The 22,702-nt window shown below is 38.0% G+C and overlaps 1 protein-coding gene across 1 annotated transcript in view; it reads left to right on the top strand.

Annotated features, from left to right (window-relative positions):
* LOC137992953 (uncharacterized protein KIAA0825-like) overlaps positions 1-22,702 on the top strand; it is a 45,814-nt gene that overhangs the window by 6,795 nt on the left and 16,317 nt on the right. The window contains exons 2-11 of the mRNA XM_068838553.1: positions 3,450-3,633; positions 4,609-5,494; positions 6,933-7,073; positions 8,776-8,997; positions 14,947-14,993; positions 15,901-16,044; positions 16,854-16,972; positions 18,141-18,291; positions 20,602-20,792; positions 22,509-22,653. Of these exons, the coding sequence (XP_068694654.1) occupies positions 3,450-3,633; positions 4,609-5,494; positions 6,933-7,073; positions 8,776-8,997; positions 14,947-14,993; positions 15,901-16,044; positions 16,854-16,972; positions 18,141-18,291; positions 20,602-20,792; positions 22,509-22,653 (2,230 nt within the window). The remainder of the gene's footprint in view (positions 1-3,449; positions 3,634-4,608; positions 5,495-6,932; positions 7,074-8,775; positions 8,998-14,946; positions 14,994-15,900; positions 16,045-16,853; positions 16,973-18,140; positions 18,292-20,601; positions 20,793-22,508; positions 22,654-22,702) is intronic.

Here is a 22,702-nt window from a genome sequence, read left to right as displayed (position 1 = left end):
TGTGGCGCCATATTTTCGAATTGGAATTGGGAGAACATCCTAATGTAAAAAGGAAGTTGAATCTTACGCAATTTTGCAAAAACAGTAATTTGGATTCTCAAAAAATTACTCTCGTCACCCGTCACAGAGCTCGACTGCAAAATAAAGCAGAAGACCTAATGGACATTGCTCTGACCCTGTAGCTGAACTTTGAATGTTGCAGCGTATGTTGTTGTTTTTGTTGCACAAAAACTTGAGCTTTATCACTTCTTCACTGTAATTGATGTTTGAATACCATGCCAGTGTCCTTGTTGGCGGCAGTGTGACTGCATCTCTCCTGGCGCTTGTTCAATTTGTTACTTTTGATGAAAAATTCGGGTTGTTACCGTTGATATTGTCGAAAATGTTCGTCATCACAGGACAGAAGCAAAGTACACTGTAACTCTTGATGCCAGTTTGTTAAGGCCAGACCAAACTCATAAATTGGCATATAATTTTTTGTTTTACGAGGAAGCCATCCAGTTGACGTTAACTTGAATGCTTAGCTTTCTACTCACTCTTTCATCTGAAATGTGTCACATTTAAATCTTTTTAATCGGAAACAAGGATGGAAAAGTCGTCTTATATCAATGTGTTTTGTTCCTTAGTCTAGTACTCCTATCGAGGCTTTATCATTCTGGCTTTTAATCATATCCCCATCTTAACGGAAACGGTAAATTAATATTAAAAGAAAAAAACAGGTCAAGTCACATAATAAGTGTCCATAGAACTCACAGTGAAAATGAAGAATGCCACATTAGTAGGTTTAATTATACGTTAATTGCTGTGTTTTAAGCGTTTTAATGCAAAAAGTTGTCAGAATTTTTTAGGGGAGGGCAATTAAAAATAAAAAGGTCAGGATGCAGAAAATGGAAGTTTTTTTTAAATCTTTGCTTGGGGTTGTCCAATTATTGAAATTCAAGCCTTGGTGTACTTAAGGAATTGTATAATGATCTGAGAAATGCTCATACCACTTTCGTTCATGAATGTTGCCTATGTCAAATAAATAAGGACTTAATGCAAAAAATTGTCTCTTCATTTTACCTAAAATTAATTACTCCACTGTGTAACTTGAATAGTACTATAATGTAAGTCACCTTGTTTGACATCGTACATACGAGGAACTTAAAACCAGAGTTGACCGCATTTATGATCAGAAGATGAAGTTTTTGTGAAATACATGTGTGCTCAAAAGTTGAACAAATGGTTAAAATGCGTCGCCATGTCCTCGAGTCTCCACGTCTCCATGTCCCTGAGTTCCCACGTCCTCACGTCGCCTGTCCCTGAGTCCCCGTCCCACTTTTCAACACAGCCCGCCAATTATGTCTGCTGTAAGCTTGAATGGCGACGTGGTGTGTAATTGCTGAAATATGCCAGAATCTCCGTCAACATGGAATTGCAAACGTTTTCAGGCCTTCTTCGTTTTTTTAAGCGAGTTTTACAAAATGTGTGAGGCAGCGAGGCATGCATTAAGAAGGAAAACATAACCTGAAAGCTAAGTGTTATAAATAAGTGTTTTGTCTCTCGCTCTATTTCTCTCAGCTTTACGGTGTTCTTCATTGAAAGTTAAGGCTGACACACATAAGGGGTTTTGCTCCCGGAACATGCTCCAGGTGCCTACTCCTGGAGTAAAGCTCCTCTGTATAAATGTATCAACCATTTCAAGGGAGATCTTCAGCCTTGAATGCAGAATTTCCAACCCACAAAATGTTCCATGTTATCAAACAGGTCAAATATTTGGGAGCAAATTGAGCAGATTATAAAATGTTCCCTCTTCCCACTTTTTTGCTGTGCATGAAGTAATATGGCCAATGTAAAACATTGACCAATCAGATTACCCAATGTTTTCATCCATAATTCCTTTGGATTGCTTGTCTTGAGCTCAAAATTCAAAATGGCATCTGAAAGTTCTGCAACTGATGAGCTCAAATTAAATCAAGTGGATGCTCGAAAAACGAGGAAGGTGCTTGAGTGTCACCAATACACGCCTTGCAATAGACTTGTATATAGACAACCCAGAGTTATATGATAACCACCGTAATGAAAAACTTCAACAGTGAAGGACTTGCTGTGAACAGTCGAAACATTGTTTTTTGTAGCTCAAGTGAACCCATAGTAAATCTATAATGTCCATCATTGTTATTATAGTAATGTAATTTTGTAAGGTTATCAATTTTGGTCATTCCTTCTTTCGGATTTAAGGTAATTCCTTAGTATTGCATTGCGCATCCCTACTGCGCACGATGTTCGCGTCATTAGCGCACGCACATGAGCATGTGCGCATACAAAACGTAAGAGATTTCACTCAAACTAAACCCAATAGCAAAACAAATGCTCCATTTCTCTCAAACGAGCACGGTGACCCCCGCTTTGTTTTTCAGGTATTTGCTAAGAACAGTCTAATAAAGAACATAATTTGAAGAAGAAAAAAAGTTTGATAGTAAAACATGAATTTTTTTTGGAAAACAGTTCCGTACTGGGTATGTTTTTACCCAAGGCGAGGACTTCAAGTTAACCATGGAACTGTCCCAAAAAGTGCACTATTCCCACAACCAGGGAATCAAAGACGGCGTAAATGAAGCAATACTGCTTATGTAAATAAAAGGAGCTTTATTTTCAAAATAAAATTTTGTGTCTCTGAAGTAACCAAGACTTAATTCTGTATAAATTAAGGTGATTCGAATTTTTAACGCCAAAACAGTGAAAATACCCCATTTTATTGCATTTTTTTAATGTTCATATCGTGAATGTTAATTATGCCAAGTTTCCAAAAAAGTTTGATAGTAGAACAATAATTATTTCAAGGGAATTACCTTAACTACTGCAGTGTATTGATTACCAGTATAAGACTGCTACAGCAAGGCCATGTATCATGATCACCTTATATGAAACTACTGCATGCTATTCCATGATGTGAAAGTACTGTTGCCAAGTAGAAGTAGAATAATCTTTGTGGTATAATAAGATAATCGTTCAGTGAATAAAGGACATTACGTAAAAAGCAATGGAAGAGTGTGCGTCTCTTCACTTATGACTACACCACAACTACCATCAGGCGAATCATCTTTAGTTTCTGGCGAATGGACGTCGGGTGGGTCAACTTCCAGGCGAATCAACCTGTTATCGGCGAAATTGCCAATGTTAATCGCCTGTTACCCAACAAAATCACAGGTCACACTCAAGGAAATTGTTTTTTGGGGTTTTTATGAGCCCTTGCTAAACCTGTGGCAAAAGTTAAATTTTCAGTCAAAAGCACTGACCACATGCTGCCAACGTAATATGACACAGACTTGTAGCCTGTCGCTATTTACGACGATTGGAAATGATGATGGATTGAGTTGCACTGGGTGTCATGAGAAGAGGCAAAGGAAAAGTAGCATTGCTACACTTACATATGTAGTAATGTGTAATTGCAACTTTTGCATTTGCAGCTTGCAGGAAAGCTGGGGACAGTTTGTTGATGTCTGCAACACTATAGCAAAAGACAGAAATCCAGATACCTCAGTATGGTTGAATTCCAAAGATGCAGTTGATCTTTTGACATCTCCCAACATTACACAAACCAGTGCTTGTTCATATGAGCCCATAGTCCTCAACTGTTTCTTAAACAATGTGGTAAGAATTAACTGTAATTAAATTAACCCATTGACTCCTGATCAGCACCCCCCATTCACGAATAAAATCATCTGGCCTTAGACAGAGTAAAATCCGTGAAGTCTCACGTTCAGGGGTCATCGGGTTAATTAAGTAGCTTGCTTAACTGTTGGTGTCCCAAAATCGATAAAAAAGGATTTACTTTCTAAATAAACTGTGGTACTGCGTAGTTAGGGAAGTGAAACACAGAAATTGGTTTATCAACTGAGTTGATATGTTAAATTGACCATCATAAAGAATTTGGAATTTCTTAACTGTGTTCAATTTAACATGTCAACTCAGTTGATAAAGCCATTTCTATACTAGTGTCCCTAGTTTGAATCCTAGTTTCTAAAACATTGAACGACTTAAAGTACATGAGATATTGTTATCTCGCTTATTTGAGACATTTATGGCTTGTTTAAGATGGTATTCGATTGTTTGTGGGTGGTTGTAGGTTTTTTTTTGTGTTGCTGGGCTGACGAGTATGACCAACAAAAGAGACCTCTGCCAGGCTTCGAAACTCACTGTGTTGGACATGCGCAGTGGTTACTTAGCAACCAAATCCTCGTGATTCTTCCCATGTTGTATGCAAGGCTGTTGCCCAACAGGCACCAGATCGTAGAGGGCGCCTAAGTTGGGGTAGACTTTCATTTACTAGACTGAAATGGTGGAGGACAAAAGAACCATTGTCCGAATAGGCCACTGCAGAAAGAGCTTACATGGAGTAATGGACATAACTGCATAACTAAATCACCATTAAACATAACAAGATGTTTTCCTTATTTTTATGTTAGTAGTAAGTAGGGGAAGGCTTGTTTTAATTGGGTTTGCATTCTTAACTGTGGTTTGAATTGACTTGCTTTAATTTGTACTTGCATCTCCAGTGTAGTCTTATTGTTTCATACACAATAATAATAATAATTATTATTATTTAATTCCTGGGTTATGATTTAGATTCAGGCACTAGAGCGCAATTCAGGCCAAGAGGAATCTATTTTTTATGACCTGGTGCAGTTTGCATCACATCAAGGAATTCTTATGCCATTTGGTCGTCCAGAAAGAACTGACAGCAGCCAAGATGAACACACCCTAAACACCATTGTCATAGAAAGTGAAAATGCAACTGATGTGTTATGGGAAGCTATCCGAAGTAAGCTACGCAAAGGAATGTGGATGATACTTTCAAACATTCCTTTTCCTGATGAAGATAGGTTGGCATTGTGTCATCAAAGAAAATTGAACCTTTTATACAGCTTGTGTTTTCTTTACCCCGCGGAAGAAATATGGAAGGGGTACAAGAATTATCGACAAAAGCTGATGGATCAGTATGTGAGGGATAAATCTCTATTGAAAGACGTTAAAATAGGCCTTCTGATTCCTAGGGAAAATGAACTTTCTGGCGATGTTCTGTCATTTCTTAAGCTTTGCAGGGCTTCTGAAATCATGATTCTTGAGGATGCAACTATTTTGCAGCAAGGACTTTTTCCTGAAAAGATGCCTAGTTTTGAGTTTCTTCATGGTTTGTATTTAGAAAGAATAACTCAAGAGCTTCACTCGGTTTGTGAATCATGTGGCTTGAACAAATGTTTTCAAGATGAAAGATTGTTGAATGAGGGTAGCCAGCAACCAAGTAGCAGGAAGGGCTCTCTTATCTCAATTGGCAGACAGAGTGGTGAGGAACGACAGCTAGGAAACCGAAGAGGCTCATCTACTCCAAGTGTTAAACACAGTGATCCTAAACAAAACGTTTCAGCTTTGTCACTTTGTTTTTCGTCGGCAGTTGCTCTAGAGATGGTAGCACAGAGAGTTACAAGTCAAAGATCAGATAATGAGGGAACAGGTGTGGTTTCATTTTGAATCATTTTTAGAAACAGAAAGGACCCTTGTACTGCACTCCTTCCCTTTTGGAAATTGGGCAAACAGTGTGCAAATTAGAGTTTGTGAATACTTTCAGTTGATGGCCAGTATCAGCTTCTAAAGAGGTCCAAGAAAAGCTTTTTGATGCAGGATAAATTATGTTACAGATAACAGTCACCTATGTTCAATACACCCAATCTGAGTTGAATCATCTAAATCCTGGATGATCCAAGTCGGGTCAAGTTGACCCTTCTTGGATAGTACAGGTTGTGTCACTGAAAGTCAGGTCGCACGAAAGACAAAGTAATGAACCTTCCTCGTTCTTAAAGCAGGCACACAAACTTGACAGTTTCTGTACCATTTTACGAATGTTAATGGAAGTCAGGTTGTAAGTGACAAACTTTAAGATAACACATGCATAAGGAGTGCAGAAAATCTTGACAGATCGACTCCATCTAACGAACTCATGTGGACATGTTGATCAGTGGTTGACTCAGAGAGACAACTCGACTTGAGTGTATTGGACTGAGTCAATTCACTAACATTTTCTACCCTCCCTAATTGCCGTTCTTGCTGTATTCTCAAAGTCACTTGCAAACTGACTTCGTGAAACACGCACTGACTTTTGGAGAGATAGGTTGAGTCAGCTCGACTTTAGGAACGTTGTGTCCACCCACCACAATCTGACTCAGATTGGGTGTATTGTAGTTCAAAGGTAATATAGTGGAGAGCCAGCTAAACCATCATTTTAGGAACGTTGTGTCAAAAAAAAGTTGTTGGAGTGTTTTATGGAGAACAAAAGCATTCTCAAACATTCATCAGACAAACAAGTTGGCTAAATGTAATCCAACAGGGGAGGCTAAATGGTCCATCATTTTGGACAACAAAAGGCTGCTTTGTGACTTTAAAGCTTAAGTGCTGCTACAAGAAAAAGGTATTGTAATAACTGTCTTTTTCTCTTCAAATTTTGAAAATGTTGAATAGTCCGAAATCCCAAAAAATTCTAAATCAGTCAGCACACATACATTGTATCTTTAGCCTTTGATAATTCCCTGACCCTGCTCTCTCAAGATTTTAAAGTTAGTAGTGTTGACAGACAATCAATGTTTTCACTTACACTGTAAGACAGACAGGCTTCTTGAAACAAGACTTAAAATTCACCAATCTGTTGATAAGAAAATGGAATTTCGAAACATGAAAATATAGTGATGTCTGGTTGCAATGGCACTTTAAGGCCAGCATGGAATCCTAAATGGCCAAGCTTTCTCTCCAATCATTGTCTGAAGGCTGTCAATGATGTGATACATCCAGTTAGGTGTTCCGCTGCATAATATGTAAATTTTGTTCAAAGACCTGTCTTCTCCATTGTCTGAACTCTGTAAGTCCAAGTTTCAATGAAATGATAACATAATGCATTTCAGGGAGCAGCGTGGGTAATCTTCAAAGTTCCATGAGGCGCCCAGTCAGTCCAGTGTTAGGACACAAAAATCCTAGTCGACAGAGCTCAAAAAAGAATACCACACAACTGTATGTTGCAGAGGGAAACCTGCCTTTGCCCCTTGGTAAGTTGTTATAATACAAGGTCACCAAAAATTAATGATGTTTTTATAATGTGGACGCTTTGTATTATTTTACTCTGGTAAGTTGTGCTTTTTTTTTCTTTTGGGTAGCTTTCTCGTTTTAGCTTTCTTTATGATGTGTTGATTTGCCTTGACTTTTCTGCTTTTTTTTTATGTGTCAAGATTGAAAGCACACACTGTGATGATGATTATGATGATGATGATGATTCAGATTCTTATAATAATACACTCTTTTTTTTATAAGAATCTTTCTTATAAGAAAATTCAGGCTGAGATTAACCACAATTTTGAGAACATACTAAGAACATACCCAGGCTGAGAGTCAGTTAAGGGCAGAGCCTACTATTCTTATTGCGCATACAGTGTACGTTCTGCGCATCTCGAGGCATTTGGGTTTCCTATAGGTGATGCTTTAAGTAACTAATGCAGGGATATTTTGGTGTGGTTTAAAACTATGTAGAGAAGCCGAACTTAGCAAGTGCTCTTGGTATCCAAAAAGAAAATTGGAGGTAACCATGCATTTTTCAGAGATAATGAAGTGTCAATTTGGAAATGAACGCCGTACATTGCTTTGTATTTAGAGCTTTTTATAAACATTGTTCCCTAATTATCTTTGAAAAATGTGTGGTTACCCCCAATTTTCTTTTTTGATTTCAGTAACACTTGTTACGGTGCAGTGCTCCTTACCTTGGCCACACAGCAAAGTTTCACATTTGACAATTATGTGAATATACGTCAACTCAACAACCCATGCAACGGTGTTCAACTTACAACCATATGAACTTTGCAAGGAGGTGTGACTGTCAATCAAATTCGCACACCCTTATTGGTGGATAATTTGTAAAAAACTTTGTTAGGTGGCCACAGTAAGGTGCGTCAGACTGTAAGATCTGCTTCTCTGCATAGTTTTAAACCGCATATTCATAAACCGCACAAGAATACTTTTGAATTAGTAGGCACCATCCTTAAGTATGTCTTAAATTAAATTTGTTTTTTTGTTCTTTTGACCAGTGACAGGACAATGATTATTAATTCAAATACTGACAGGCATTTGAACTTAACAATTAAAGCGATTTTCTTATTGCATGATACACGTCACTGAAGAACAACTCAGTTTCTAGTCGAACTTTGTAAACCACACATTTTTAAGAACATGTTAAAAACGTTTTCAGGCTCACATCGCAAAAAAATAGTAACTTTCAGCCTCAGCCCCAAAATTATACATTCTTATAAGAAAAGAGTGCATCTAATTAAAATCGGGGGTGTTAGTAACATTATTATGCAGTGATGTCAAACTCTGAGATTTTTTGGGAAAATCCCAGTTGTCCTCCAGGTGATCTGGTGACGTAATTCGAAGGACTGGGGAGGGAGTTTGGAAACAACACCTAAGGCCGCGCGCGGTTATGGGATACGGCGTTAAAATTTTTCTTCCCGGTCCTCTAAATTACGTCACCAGATCACCTGGCTGTACATGTACTTTCAAAACATCACTATAGGTAATTTTATACCCATTTTCATTGCAATGCTGCTGACATATTTTCTCTGAGTTTACACTGAGTAAAAATTGGTTCCTTTTTATTTTCGTGGAAAATAAAAATAAAAATAAAGTATTGTGCGTGAACCAATTCTTAAAAATTTACTGTCGTTGAAACAAGAATGGTAAGGATATCCAAATGTTTTCCAGGTTCTGGTGCAAGCAGACCCGATTCCCCATCAACCAGCAGTCTCTGTAACTTGTCTCAATCTCAGATGTTGCAGTGGCCATGGAGAGACAAATTCAAGAGTCATATTTCCAAAATTTCAGTGTGCATCAGTGAAAGCATGAAACAGATATATGAGAAGGCCCTTGATGATGAGATTCAGGCTTATAAGGCACTGAAGAGGATTCCTGTTGTTAAACTAAAAGGTTTGGGATAAATCAAGCTACCTCATATTTTAGTATTGAGTGGTCTTTTGATCAATAACATTATATATAGTATTATATCCTATGCAGCTGGCGGGATATTTTATCATGGGATTATTTCAACATGAGCAAATAAATTGATGATTGCTCCATTGTGTTTTCAAGAAGCAGCGAAGCAGCGAGTGAGTTTCATGAGCATTGAAGCCATTAGTGAAATGAAAGTTACCAGTACTTGTTACCATGTCATTTGTGGCTGTAGTCACTAAAACATGGAACAACCTAAAACCACCTACAACCATCTACAACCACCTACAACCACCTCAAAAAAATTCTACAACCATCCACAACTACCGTAATTTCCGGACGATTACCCGCACGGCAGATTACCCGCAGCGGTCTATTTTTGTCACAAGGGGAAAAAACGTTCAACAGATTACCCGCACTGGCCTATTACCCGCACCCCAAAACCGAAAAAAACTTGCTACTGTATTTCCGGGACAAGAACTCACAAACGTAGAGTGATGCTCTATTACTCAAGCCAGGGGTAGCTAGGAACATTTCACTGATGCGCTGAACAATCCAGCAAATTTTTCACTGTAGTTAGTGTTTTGTTTACACACGTGCCGACAATCACGTTCTAAATAATTATGCGGTGCCGTGAAATATGTCGGCATCTTGTTTTGTAGCTTTGAGCGTGCTTTCACAAAAAATGCTTTCAATCTTTCATGTACAAAATTGAAAGGAGCGCAGGTGAGAAATGCTTTTAAATTAAGCGAAGAAAAAAGCAGTGAAATACAGTAATCACTTAAACACTATTGATTTGTTTTTCATTCAATTTGCATCGGCTTTCATTGAGGGCTTTTAGAACGCTAGAATAAACCATCACACAAATCTTGAATAGGAAGCGTTTTCAGATTGAACTACGGTAACAAACAAGCTTGGCAACATGCAAGTTTTAAGGAAGCATCAGTTTAATTAATTAGTAAAGGTTTGAAATTATTTAAACAAGATCGTAAAAGATTTGCTTTGAACGGAAAAATTTGTGGCATCACAAAATAAACACATTCGCATCTTGTCACTTTTTCAGCATTGAATTGTGTCTCACGATAAACTCTTTCTTAAAATTGAAAAGGATGTGTTAAAGTGAGAAATTCGTTCTCATTTACTTTTAATTCGGTGACAAGTTGTGACATGGTCGAAGGGAAAGATTATTGTTTTTCATTCAATTTGCTTCGGCTTTCATCGAGCGGTTTTACAAAGACTACAGCAAATAAAGCATCATTTTAAAGATTGAATCAACGAACGAGGCAACACACAGATTTGAAGGAAGTGTTGGTTTAATTATCCTCATTTTAACTTGTTTCAATCTGTCAAATTTTTACCTGAGATTTAAAAATTATCGCATTACCCGCACCTTCCTATTACCCGCAGCAACCGCGGTTTACTTGAAAATTAACGCATTACCCGCGGGTAATCGGCCGGAAATTACGGTACCTCAAAAACATCTACAACCACTCACAAAGAATCGAATACCACCTTAAACAAGCCATAATTGTCAAGACCACAATATGTGGTTACCATTTAGCCAAAAAATCCGGATGGAATGATGGTGGCATAAGGGTAAGCGATTTTCCAAATTTGTTAAAAACCAACCAGATGAGAATGGCGCTTTACCCTGCATTCGATCCTGTAAACTGTGCTAAAATCATGAGAAAGGGCCTGGAAACAGACTGATCCTAACAAATTTCCCGAATTCCGGGAATAAAGTGGCAGCATTCGTTCAAACTTCTATGAATGGATGAGGTGATGGAGTAGTAACATGTCATTTTCGTAAATTACAATCCGAATCCCCAGTGATCGCAGGACTGCCAACACTGGTTGCAATGTTTTTGTGAAAGCCTCGGGGAGCCGAGGATAGAATGGTAGGCACTAGAACTCATATTATAAGCTGTCCTGATCACAGACCTCATTTACTTCCTGTGACCTGGGTGAACTGGAAGAGCATAATATGCATCCTTCGGGTCTAGTTTCATCATAAAGTAGGGACCACACCACCTGCAAGCCCTCTATCTTGATTGACTCCTTTCCCAGGAAATGATTGAAGGCCAGGAGATTGATAACAGGGCGAAAGCCACCATTTTCGTTTTGTACCAGAAACAGAGTTGATGTGAACTGGTTGTCCTGAGGCTCGACCTCCTCCTAACAGATTGGCAATTGCCAGACTGAGTTCAATTCTGTGACCCTTGGTGTGGTCCTTTGTATGGGTGATTCTCATATGCCATTGCCTTGGATGACTGTGAAAGGGGATTTTGTATCCCTGAACTTTCTGCAATGTCAATGAGTTCTGTCTCAGTTCTGAATGAAAAATTGTAAACAAGTTACCGGATTTGTTTTTGGGAGGGTAAAGAGTTTTGAGACATGGAAGCTGATAGTCAGATGGAACTGGATCTTTCTGTTTTGGAATGCTTGGAGGACTGGTAACCAGACTTTGAGCCATATCCCAATTTCTGTTTCCCTCCAACTTGGGTGCTGTCGGTGGGACAGTAGTTTGAATGAAAGGGCTGGTCCTTCTTGTAGGGTTGCCTGGAAAAATGCTTTGAGGTGGGTGTGCTAATAAGTTTGTTGTTTGTAGAACTATGGTCATGTTCACATTTAATCTTCACCTGGAACTTATTTGGGAATAAGTGGGTGTCTATTGGAATACATTCCTTCAGTGTATGTTTACCGACTTCCGTGAGGAACTTGGAAATGTGCTTTTGCCTCCAGGAATTTAGCCTGAAGTGGGCATTGCCAAGAAGTACATGTACAAGGGCATCCTCCAGTAAAACCTTGATAGCATGAGGATCCCATCTTCACTCTCATTTTCCTTGCCTGTGTCATTGAGGGCTGTCAAGGCAGCTTGGATGGGTGAAGCTACCACTATGAAGGCTGATTGGCATTCTGCTAGCCCATCGTCAAAGGAAAAAAGCTCTTTTGTTTTGGTGTAATTGTGGTGCCTTTTTATATCCTTTTTCATACCAGCCTCCATTGTAGGATCCACCAATGGGGCTTCTGTATCTTTAATTTGAGGGTACGAAGTGGTTAACTCCTTCCATTTGTCTTTCGTTAGGGCCCTGAAAAAGGCTTTAGTTGTGAGGGATAACAGGTTCTCTGAAACAGTCATTTCCTGTTCATTGCTATCATAGCAATCCTCTGGAGTGCTGGTTGGCGCCGGTTTTGTGGATGTTTCCGTCACTTCCTCAGAGTCTTTAGTTTTGTTTTGCTTGAGGCAGGTGGCGTGACAAAAAGGTTTCTCAGGACTGATGGCATTGTTTTTGCTACAGCAGCCGCAACTAACTTCTGGAGATCAGAGAGTTGTTCACCACTACCCATTGGATTGGGTCAGATGGCAGGTTGTCAGCCTGAAGACGACAAAAGGCGGTCATTGACTCGTACTTTCGAACTCAAATCTCTCCTGCCTTAAGGTCTAAATAAAAACAGCACACTTGTGAAATTGAAAGTCCACAAATACACTTACATGTATGTTGCCGAGTATCCAACCACTTCAGTTTAAAACTGCTATTATTTTCCTTCTTTAGCCAGAAGAGCTGTGAAATTTGGCCCTGGAACAATAAATTTAGTCTGTAATGTGATGAAAACAAGCTTTGCATTTTTCCTCTGTTTCTGTGGTGAAATTTGCATTTCTACAAATGTCCATTGCTGCCCAGTATCCAAACACAGGAATAACAATGTAATTAAACGTAACTTTCGGCAGGGAAGAGATTTTTGTCTCCCTTTGCTCTTGCAAAGTACTTTGGCATAAGAATTTGGATAATATAAATCGACTGAACTGCGCATCATGGAAAACTGAGAATTCCGTTCTAACTTCTGCTTCCAGGAGTTGTGCAAAGTGCAGTGTGAAAGCAACACACGGAAAATAATTTCGCTCGATAAATCAATGAAGAAAGGTTGAATTGAGTTGTATCAGAATATCATTACGTTAAACACAGACCAATTAAAGTTGATGATATGAAATTAATCACGACTGAAGCTTATACAATGATTTTTGCACAGTAAACAAAAAACTGGTCGTATTCTGGGCTCGCTTGGTGAAAAATTTGTCGATGATTCTGGCCTCCGTTACTCTAGAAACAGTACATTTCAGGAAGAAATAAAAATTGTTCTAACTACTTGAATTCTATGAGAATAGTCACTGCAAATATCGAAAGGGTCCTTCAAATACATCATGATTTACAGACCCTTTCTTCAACAGTGGTCATTAAACAGTTATTAACAACAGCATGTAGTCATTTCAATTATATATCTCTTTTGATTAGCAGTATCGAAGGCTGCACTTAAGTCAAGTAAGATTCAGTTAAGTAACATGTTGTGAATTCGTCGCAAGCACTAATGTCATTCTTTACCCTAAGGAGTGCATTTTTTGTGCTATGGTTATGTCTGAAAGCAGATTGAAAAACAGGATAGATACCATTGTCTACCATATGATCATGTACTTGATTGAAGACAGCTCTTTCGATAAGTTTTGAAACGTACAAATGTATTGGAGGTTGCTGACAGGTCGGTAATTCTTAAGAACCAGATCCAGGCCAGGCTTCTTCAACAGTGGATTGACGAGAGCACATTTCTAGTTGTCCGCAAACGTTCCTGACTCAAGGGACAAATTTATAATTTTCATGAGAACGGGAACAAGTACTTTGGTACATCCAATTACCAAAGACACTGGCATTGGGTCCAGTACGCAAGTCGTGTTTCCAAGCTTCCAATGAGTCTGCGTATTTCACATTTCATTAGTTGTTTAAATTGATCCATCCAGGTTCCAGACCATGATTCAGCAGTGCTACTTATTAATAAGATATCTGCCAATGCTGATGATAGTTCATCAAGCTTTAAATGAATCGCTTTAATCTTCTCAGCAAAGAAACTACCCATCTGTTTTGTAAATGTCAGTTTATCCATAAACGGTAGAAACGGATCTTGTTTCAAGAACCTCTTTATAGCCAATAATAGATTCTTCTGATTAGAACTGTTTGTATCAATAAAGTCCCTGAGAAACTCTTGACGTGCAGTGGTCATCAGATGTGTTGTATAATTCTTCCTTGCTTTAAATTCCTTAGCATCAAATACGCTAAGAGTATGACGCCATCTTATTTCCGCTTTTCATCTCTCCCTATGTGCTTTCTTGATGTCATTGTTGAACATAGACACAAGAAGTCTGACTGTAAATGCCTTTGTCAGTAATGGGGCATGATGATTAATGATAGAGAGTTAGACAGAGTTAGATTATAACATTCCACAAGGTCGTTAAGAGTGGCATAATTTGGTTGTGGACATCTCGTCACACAATACTCGTAGATCAATAGCTTTGATTTTTGTGTACGTTATTGATTTAGTCGGCAGAGCTGGTCTAACAAGCATGTTTCTTCTTATATTCAAGATATCTGCATCCAAATTTGTTTAAATAAAAGGCTTAGCATAATAGACCGTTTTACAGGTCTGTACTCAGTTACCTGGTGAGGCTGGAGTGGACCTTGTTTTGATACAAGCTTCACTTCTGTTCTCATGTACATAGGAACTTGTTAGCATTACAATAACATGCTTTACATTTTAAGAAAAGCAATAAGGTTTGTGTTAATATCAAAGCAAGGTCAACTCCAGCCTTGCTTTTATTCAAATGCCTGGTAACTGAGCACAGAAATGTAAAATGATCTGTTGTCTTAATTCACAAAATCATCTGAGCAATTATGGTTGTTACATTAAGAGATCACTTTCTTGTGCCACCTGTCACATAAATTCTAATTTCTTGGTGTCATTTTTAATGAGGTAAGTTCATATGAGTACAAGATATTCTGAAATGTTTATTTCTTCTTACTAAGGGGAGAAACAATTTTCTTCCAGTCCCCTTACCCATAATTAGTGAATGGTCTCTTACTTAATTGTCAATTTCATTTTCAGATGACATTTTTAGAGGTAAACAAGATTATCCCAAGAGAATTTCCAAGGTAAATTACGAGACATGAGTTGTTTACTACTTGTAGTTATAAGCATGAACAGGTTGGCTTGCATTTTGTTCAAATGGCAAGCAAAAACTCCCAAATAGAAAATTCTAAATGGGATGTATACACATGTTCCATTGGCAAAATTATTTTCAAAGTTACTGAAAGATGCTCAGAAAAGTCAAACTAGGTAATCTGTGGGATTAAACAAACCAAACACAAACAATTGCCATTTTCATTTCCCACTTTTCAAACTGCTCAGGCAAACTAAAATGTACTTACCATTAATTTTAGAAAATGGTAAACAATACTGGTATTGAAAAATATCACAAAATAATGTATCAACAATATAGCTTCAAATATGATGATATGGGCAATTTGGCCCTAGTCATCTTGCCTTAAAGATGTAAACTGTCACTTGACTACATAAAATAAATTTTACTTTCTCTCTTGTATGATACACACATATCATAACTGTCAATATTATTATCATGCACCACAATGGGTTGCATCTAGGTCAACGTGAAGGCCAGAACCTTCTTTGAGCCTAAAAGTCATTTATACATGTACATGAAATTATATCAGGCTGCAAAGCCCTTGCATGTAACTGTAAAATTGCTTTTAGCATTAAGGAGGCTCAGAAGGGTTTCAGCTGAGCATGTGCATGCCTTAGTTTGCTTTGGTTTGATTGTATTATTTTGACAGTGATAGAGTATGTGTACTGTGTTCTAACACAGTACACATAAAGTGATTTGCTTCCTCTTAATCTCTTTGTTCTTGTGCTATGCCATTGTTGTAGAATTAATGTAAAACGCTAACCTTAAAAGAGATTAAGTATTGGATTTCTTATAAAAGCATCAGTTATGTTGTATTCTTTTTGTCTGTACTCAATTGTTGCTTGATGTAATATTAGTGTTGTGCTGTTGTCATGGAAAAGGCTGATGAGTTCCTACCACTTGCAAGCAGCTATGGTGGAAAACTTTTCCAAGTGGTCAAGTCATCATTTGTTGATTCATTGGAAGCCTGCCTGAAGTCTTACCATGCAAGATTAACACAGGTAATTTTATGTATCCAGAGTTATAAGAAGGGTATAGACCATATTTCATAAATGGTGGTCAAGAAATTATTCTTTTGTCTTTGTGCTAATCATCCTAACTGGCCTCACTTTGGAACAAAAATTCTTTTGAATTTTGCTTGTGTTTATGAGGCTAGTTAGGATGATCAGCATAAAGACAAAAGAATAATTACTTAGCCGCCATTTATGAATATGGTCTTCTGGCCCCAGTTGGTCAAAAGATGGATAGTACTATCCGCTAGATAAATCACTATCCATATGGATAGCGTCATAATTGGTTTCGCCATGACTTATCCATTGGATAGTGATTTATCCTTCTGATAGCACTACCCATTGTTTGAACAACTGGGGCCTGAAGTATACAAAAGGGACTTGTATTAGGCACTTAGATAAAGTGACATTCCTTTAACCCATCCATGCCATCAAATCCATGTCCAGGATTGTGGGTTCAGGTGACTTTTTACCTGTCTTAGTTCTTTGACTGGGGGGTTACAGACAGATCAAGCATATGAAGAGTTCAAACTGCACAAACTCAATTCAACTAAGAGTAGAACAATATTAAAAGGTATGCTGTTACTATAAAATTGTAATAGGAATGAAAAGCGAGACAGGAGATGTTTTTGATGGATTAAGTCAATGAGAAGATATCAAATGAACAAGACAGTCACACCTAAGAAAATTCATGTTACGCTATTCACTGCTCATATTAGGCTTCAATCCATGTACATGTAACATTCTCAGGAATGACTGTCTTGTTTTCATCTTGTTATAGTTATGATTTCTTATTTTAGGTACAATTGGATGTCCCCAAGCTCTGCAGCCTGGACTGTTTGTATGCTATTCTAAGCAGTGCTGTGTTTATCAAAAACCATTTGCTGTATTATGAAGATGTGTTGGGCTCAGAACCAAGGTACATAATACCATTACATGGCCTCTGAAATGTCATACCTTGTATTGGTACAGACCTCAATGATTTTATCATGAACATATTTTCATTATTTTAGAACTACGTTTGGTATTTTGAAGCAAAGAAATTTGTATCATAGCAAGTTCTCTGGGAGCATCAAATTGGCCATCAAGGAGTGATGTTAATGGTGCATTATTTAGACCACTCTTCTGTTAGGGATGTACTTGTCAAGGGTTTGGTTACCAGACATGATGACACATGCACTGTGTTTGTCAGATCTTAGCTCCATTCAAAGAGGATGTTTTCCAAGTTTTATGGTTTTCTCCTTCCATCATTAATGGACCTTTTGATTTGATCTGCCATAGTTTGCTTTGGGTTGATTGCAGCCACCTGAATATCATGTGACATGTGCAGTAGCAGAGTATGTGTTTTCAAACACATATGTAGGCTTGGGACTTGAAAAGAGCGATTCTTCTTCCTCTTCTTCTTAAGCTCCTTGACTACTTTCCAAACCCTCTGCCCTAAAGTGATGAATCATTTCTTGATTCATACAGTATGTGAGATACTGGCTTGTTGTGTGGTCGATTTATTTGAAGAAAAAAAGCTAGTTTTTTTCTTGAACACAAATAGTCTTAAATGAGGCATAAATCTCATTGTCTCAAACATTGTCCTTTCTATAATCTTAAAATCTAAAGACCTGAGTGCACTTGTGTAATTTGGTGAATAGGGCACTGGCCATACATGTGAGAGTGCATGAAAAATGTTTATTACGAAGAGGGTCATGTTTATTGATGATGTCTCAGGCACATTTGGAGTCCATCCTATGGCCTTCCAATAATAATAATAATAATATTACTGCCAATAAGCTACAGGGAATTTGTTAAAGTCAGGCCACTGAATGGTATGTTCGAGTGAACATTTCTTTGTAATTATTATATATGACAGAAAAGCTACAGTGTACTATCCAAAATGAAATGCCATCAACTTGAAACTAACTGACTGCAAAACAAAATGACAATTTTAAGAGTGAATAAGCGTGAAAAGCTGGATTGCTTGCAGGTTCAAGTTGAAGTGAATGTTACAATTTGGTGGGATGAAGTGCTTAAATAATCATAATATCAACAGTAAATAAAGGTGAAATTGCTTATAATTTTCTTCCCAAAATTTGCAGACGCCCCTTTCCCATGCTTCTCCATCAGTTCAGTGAACTTGTGGATAGTGTTAGTGACCAGATCACTAGTTACCACGATAATGTGATGTGCACAGTCATTTTACAAGATGCCCACAGCCATAACTGGACTGAGAAAAGGCCTTTCTTTGAGGTAATGCAGATGTTTGTCACTACTTGTAAGTTCTATCTTAAGATTAGAAGTACTCTATGGGCTGGTCTGCAAGCTTGGTCTTGGGTATAGCAGGGTACTATAACTGTGGAATAGTTTGCCAGTCAATGTACTGGAGGTAGAATCTCTTTGGACGTTTTCAGCGGGAAATTGACCAGCTCTATAACAACAGTTACATCAGTTAGTCTTGCACATGGCAACCTTAATAATGATAATGATAATAATATCGGCATGAATGTGAGTTTGGAAGTGATACAGAAAACAGCATTGCTGATGGCAGAAAGATACTAAGGAAAGTACTGTCCCTGTAAAAAGAAAGAAAAGAGAGACCTTGGACCCATGGTGATTTTCTTGATACACGCTCATATTTTCTACCAGCCAATCAAAATGTGCATCTGACAATACATAACCAATCGAAATTCGTGTGATGTCATGGCTGTGTTTCCATTCTCTCATCTAAAACCCAGCTATTGACCAATGAGAGTGCACATACTATCCTAATTATTTTATAAATATCTATAATATGTATTAAATAATCCTAAAAAGCTGTGTTGTGTGTACGATCCTCTTTCTATCTAAAACTCAGACTGCAACCTTGAAAGTCCGGGCTAAAAATGTGCCCAAGAGCACTGCCCTCTGCATCTTTCGCAGTACGTCTGTGCTTCTGCCTACCATGATCTCACACATAGTGACATCCAGTGCAGCTCCCATGACCACCCCCCTGAGGGCATCCATTATGATGTTATATTGCTTTACCTCGTACCCTGGGAACTGCTGCCTCAGTTCCCAGCGAAGGGGGCCGTACTTAAGGGTCTTCTCCTTATCCTTTCTTTTTCGATTGTTAACCCACGGGCAACTCATTTCCAGAGTCACAACTCTCTTGCACTTATGATTTACAATACGTGCATCCACCCTATTGCATCTGACCTCTTGTTGATTGGCGTATATAGGGACATCCCAATAAGCTTTAATGTTCTCTGACTCATACACAGGCTTGGGGTTATAGTAGTACATGTAGTAGCAGTAGTAGCAGTAGCAGTAGCAGTAGCGGTAGCGGTAGCGGTAGCAGTAGCAGTAGCGGTAGCGGTAGTAGTAGTAGTAGTAGTAGCAGCAGCAGCAGCAGCAGCAGCAGCAGCAGCAGCAGTAGTAGTAGTCGTAGTAGTACCGGTAGTAGTAGTTTCTCAAGGTCAATTTTAAATTTTGAATGAGGCCAATTTATATGAAACTTGTAGAGAAATTTGTATATCATTGGCTAAAGTAGGGAATGAGTAATAATAATGAGTAATAATAATAATAATAATAATAAGTTTTACCAGTAGTTGTTGGTGCATTGGGGACTGTATCAAAAAGACTAAAGGGATTTTTGGAAGAGATTGGTATATAATAGTAATAACGGTGGAAACATTACAAAAAATACCGTACTTAAACAGCGAGAATAATCAGAAACAGGTTAGATATGAATGAGGCCTGGGACCTTAGGTTGCGGGTAGCAACTTGCTTCTAGGACCAACCCAGCATATTTAGGCTGTGTGGAAGTAAGAATTAATAATCACTTTATTTAAGTTGCAAGGTTATTTAGCCAAGCACAAGTGCTCTATTAATTGGACTACAAATCAACTGACGTCAGAACAAATCAAATCAAATCTTGGTTTTTGAGGAGAGGGGAAAACCGTAGTACCTTTTGAAAAAACCTCTCAGAGAAGAGTGGAGAAACAACAAACTCAACCCATGTATGGCATCGAATCCTGGAACTGATTCCGGGTCACATTGGTGGAAGGCGAGTGCTCTTACCACTGTGCCAGGCCTGCTCCCTTTGTAAAACAGTGTTCTTAGTTATAATTTTTATTGTAATTTGTAATACTAAAAATTTATAACATGTAGATAAATAAATAAAGTATGTAGGTAGGTTGTGTTAGAAGTGGGCTTGTTGGTAATAGAGAATTTCTTATTGCAGTACAAAAATGCATGACTCTAACTTGGAGTTCAGTTGGATTGGATAGTGTTCTCTCGTCTCTTATCCAATCATATTGTTTGCACCAACCTTCTCACATACAAAGTAACGTTTCCTGAAATAGTTTTTATTACTTGCAAAAAACGTGCGGAAAGAGAGCTAAGGAAGTAATTCCTCCCACATAGTTTCATTGAAGGAGAAGTTTGGCCAGGGAACACCTCTCAATCTATATTCAGTAACAAACAATCTTTTTGCTTTCATCTTTTTTTTATAAATCTCACTTCTTTGCTAAGGTCACCTGGATAACTGTGAAAAATTGATTCATTCTGATGTTTGGATAGGATGAACGATGCTCATTTTCTGTTCAGATGTGGAACTTTCATCTGCAAGGTCTTTGTCAAGATCTGTGGTATTACTGCCCTCCTGATAAGGCTCAGCAATTGTTCTCATCTATTTTGCATAACTCTTTGGTAACCTTGACAACACGATATGGCCGAGCAACACCCTCGAGCAGGCGCATCAAACAGTTTAGGTAACTTTCCCAATAATTAATAAAAATAAATTGTATGGCAATAGAAACAGTAAAATTCCCAATAACATTGGTACTCTTGAGACCAATAGGGAAAATTGTACCGTCAACTAGGTTGCCTCCATTTTTAGGTGCATACACTTATTGTTTTCCCTTCAGTACTTTATCACAGAGAATGTTTTTTGTCACTTTGCCAAACTTTGGATAGTTGATGCGGAGTCAGGGTGGTTTAGCGGTTATCAACCGCACCTCCCACCTCTGTGACCCGGGTTCAACCCTGGCCTCGGGTCGTATGTGGGCTGAGTTTCAGTCGATCTCAATCTGACTCCGGTTTTCCTCCCTCATCAAAATCCACTCTCACTCAATTACCTCCCGCTGCAGGCGGATACCGTGGCTCATAGGGATAACCTCTCATTGAAGTAAATGAGTAAAATTGTTGTTGTTGTTGTTGTTGTTATTATTATTGTTATTATTATTATTATTATAGGGTACGCAATATGGTGGGCCATGACCTATTTTTTATATGCACCCTTACACACCAGACGAGTTCCCAAGATTGAAACATTCATTCTCCTAACTCCTAACTAGTACAATGAATTTCTTTGTTGGGTAGTCAAGAGAATTTGTTGTTATATCATCAAGATCATGCCTCTCAAGCTTGCAATAATCTTCATTCTCATTACCAGTTGTCTGACTGACATTTCATTGAAATTTTAAGGAGAATTTCCATTTCAATCACTCATGGGAGTCAAAGGGTTAATTAAACATTAAAGATGGGTATGAAAGTTTACCAGGACTCAGAACAATGTCATGAGCAAAAAATGTACAGTATTTTACATTACTCGTGTCAAGATCTGTTCACTACAATCAAACACCACTCATGCTTTAATGTGTCAAAGTATCATTCTGAACAAGCGACCATGTTATGAGTAATGAAAGTTTCAATGGTGTATGTTACCAGTATGTGTGATTCCCTTTGAAGGCATCAGGTTACTTTTGAAAATTGATGGTGTGACGAAACGTGGTTATCTGCTAACCGCATTAACACAGGAAGATTTTGTGTCTAGATACAATGAATTATAGCTCACAGACCAAATGCAGAAATGGCAGCCAAAAATATATTCTTTTACTTATGTGCTAATTAGACTCACTAGCCTCGCTCTCATGCAGTGAGTCTAATTTGCTCTTAAACAAAAGAATATTTTTTTTGTCTGCCATTTATGCATTGGTCTATTTGCTTAGTCTTACATTATTGGCAATAGTTTTGATTCTTTGGTATTGATTTAGTCTTCTAGGTCTGGTATGCATCCAAATTTTGAGATTTCGTTTTAAAAGCTTACTCAAACTTCAAAACATTATTCTTAGTGATAAGTGGTACTTGTTTAAGGATGATTTCAGAGGCTTCAATTTTGTATTTTATCCTGGCCATGAGTGTCCTCAATTTGGAAAACAAAGATGTCATCCCTAGTAAAAAACGTTTTTACCTACAGAAAAAATACCAAACTCAAAAGTAAGAGTGGACCATCATTATCAAGACTTGGTGGTGATGTTAAGCCAAGGTCGACATGTCGTCGTTTTTAACAAAGTGTCTAGAATGTGTAAATATATTTTCTCATAATTTTTTATAGTTAAATAATTCAATTGTCTGATAAGAATTATTATTGTCTTCCACACAATATGAAAAGAATACAATGGTACATTTTGTGTCTCTATTTTCAGATCAGACATTACGGCCATTTTGCTGTGTACTTTGTCATTCTTGTGGTCTTGTTGTGACTCGGTGAGGTGCTTGTTGGACTGTCGCTGTGCCATTCCTCCTTTTGCAGCCATTCACACTCTGTGTTCTTGTTTATTGACTACACTGGTAAGAGCAACTTGTATATCATGTAGAGAATAGTTAACTCCATAACAAC

Source organism: Montipora foliosa, chromosome 2, assembly GCF_036669935.1.
Source record: "Montipora foliosa isolate CH-2021 chromosome 2, ASM3666993v2, whole genome shotgun sequence".
Taxonomy (NCBI): Eukaryota; Metazoa; Cnidaria; class Anthozoa; order Scleractinia; family Acroporidae; genus Montipora; species Montipora foliosa.
This window is presented reverse-complemented; position numbering and strand designations above follow the sequence as displayed.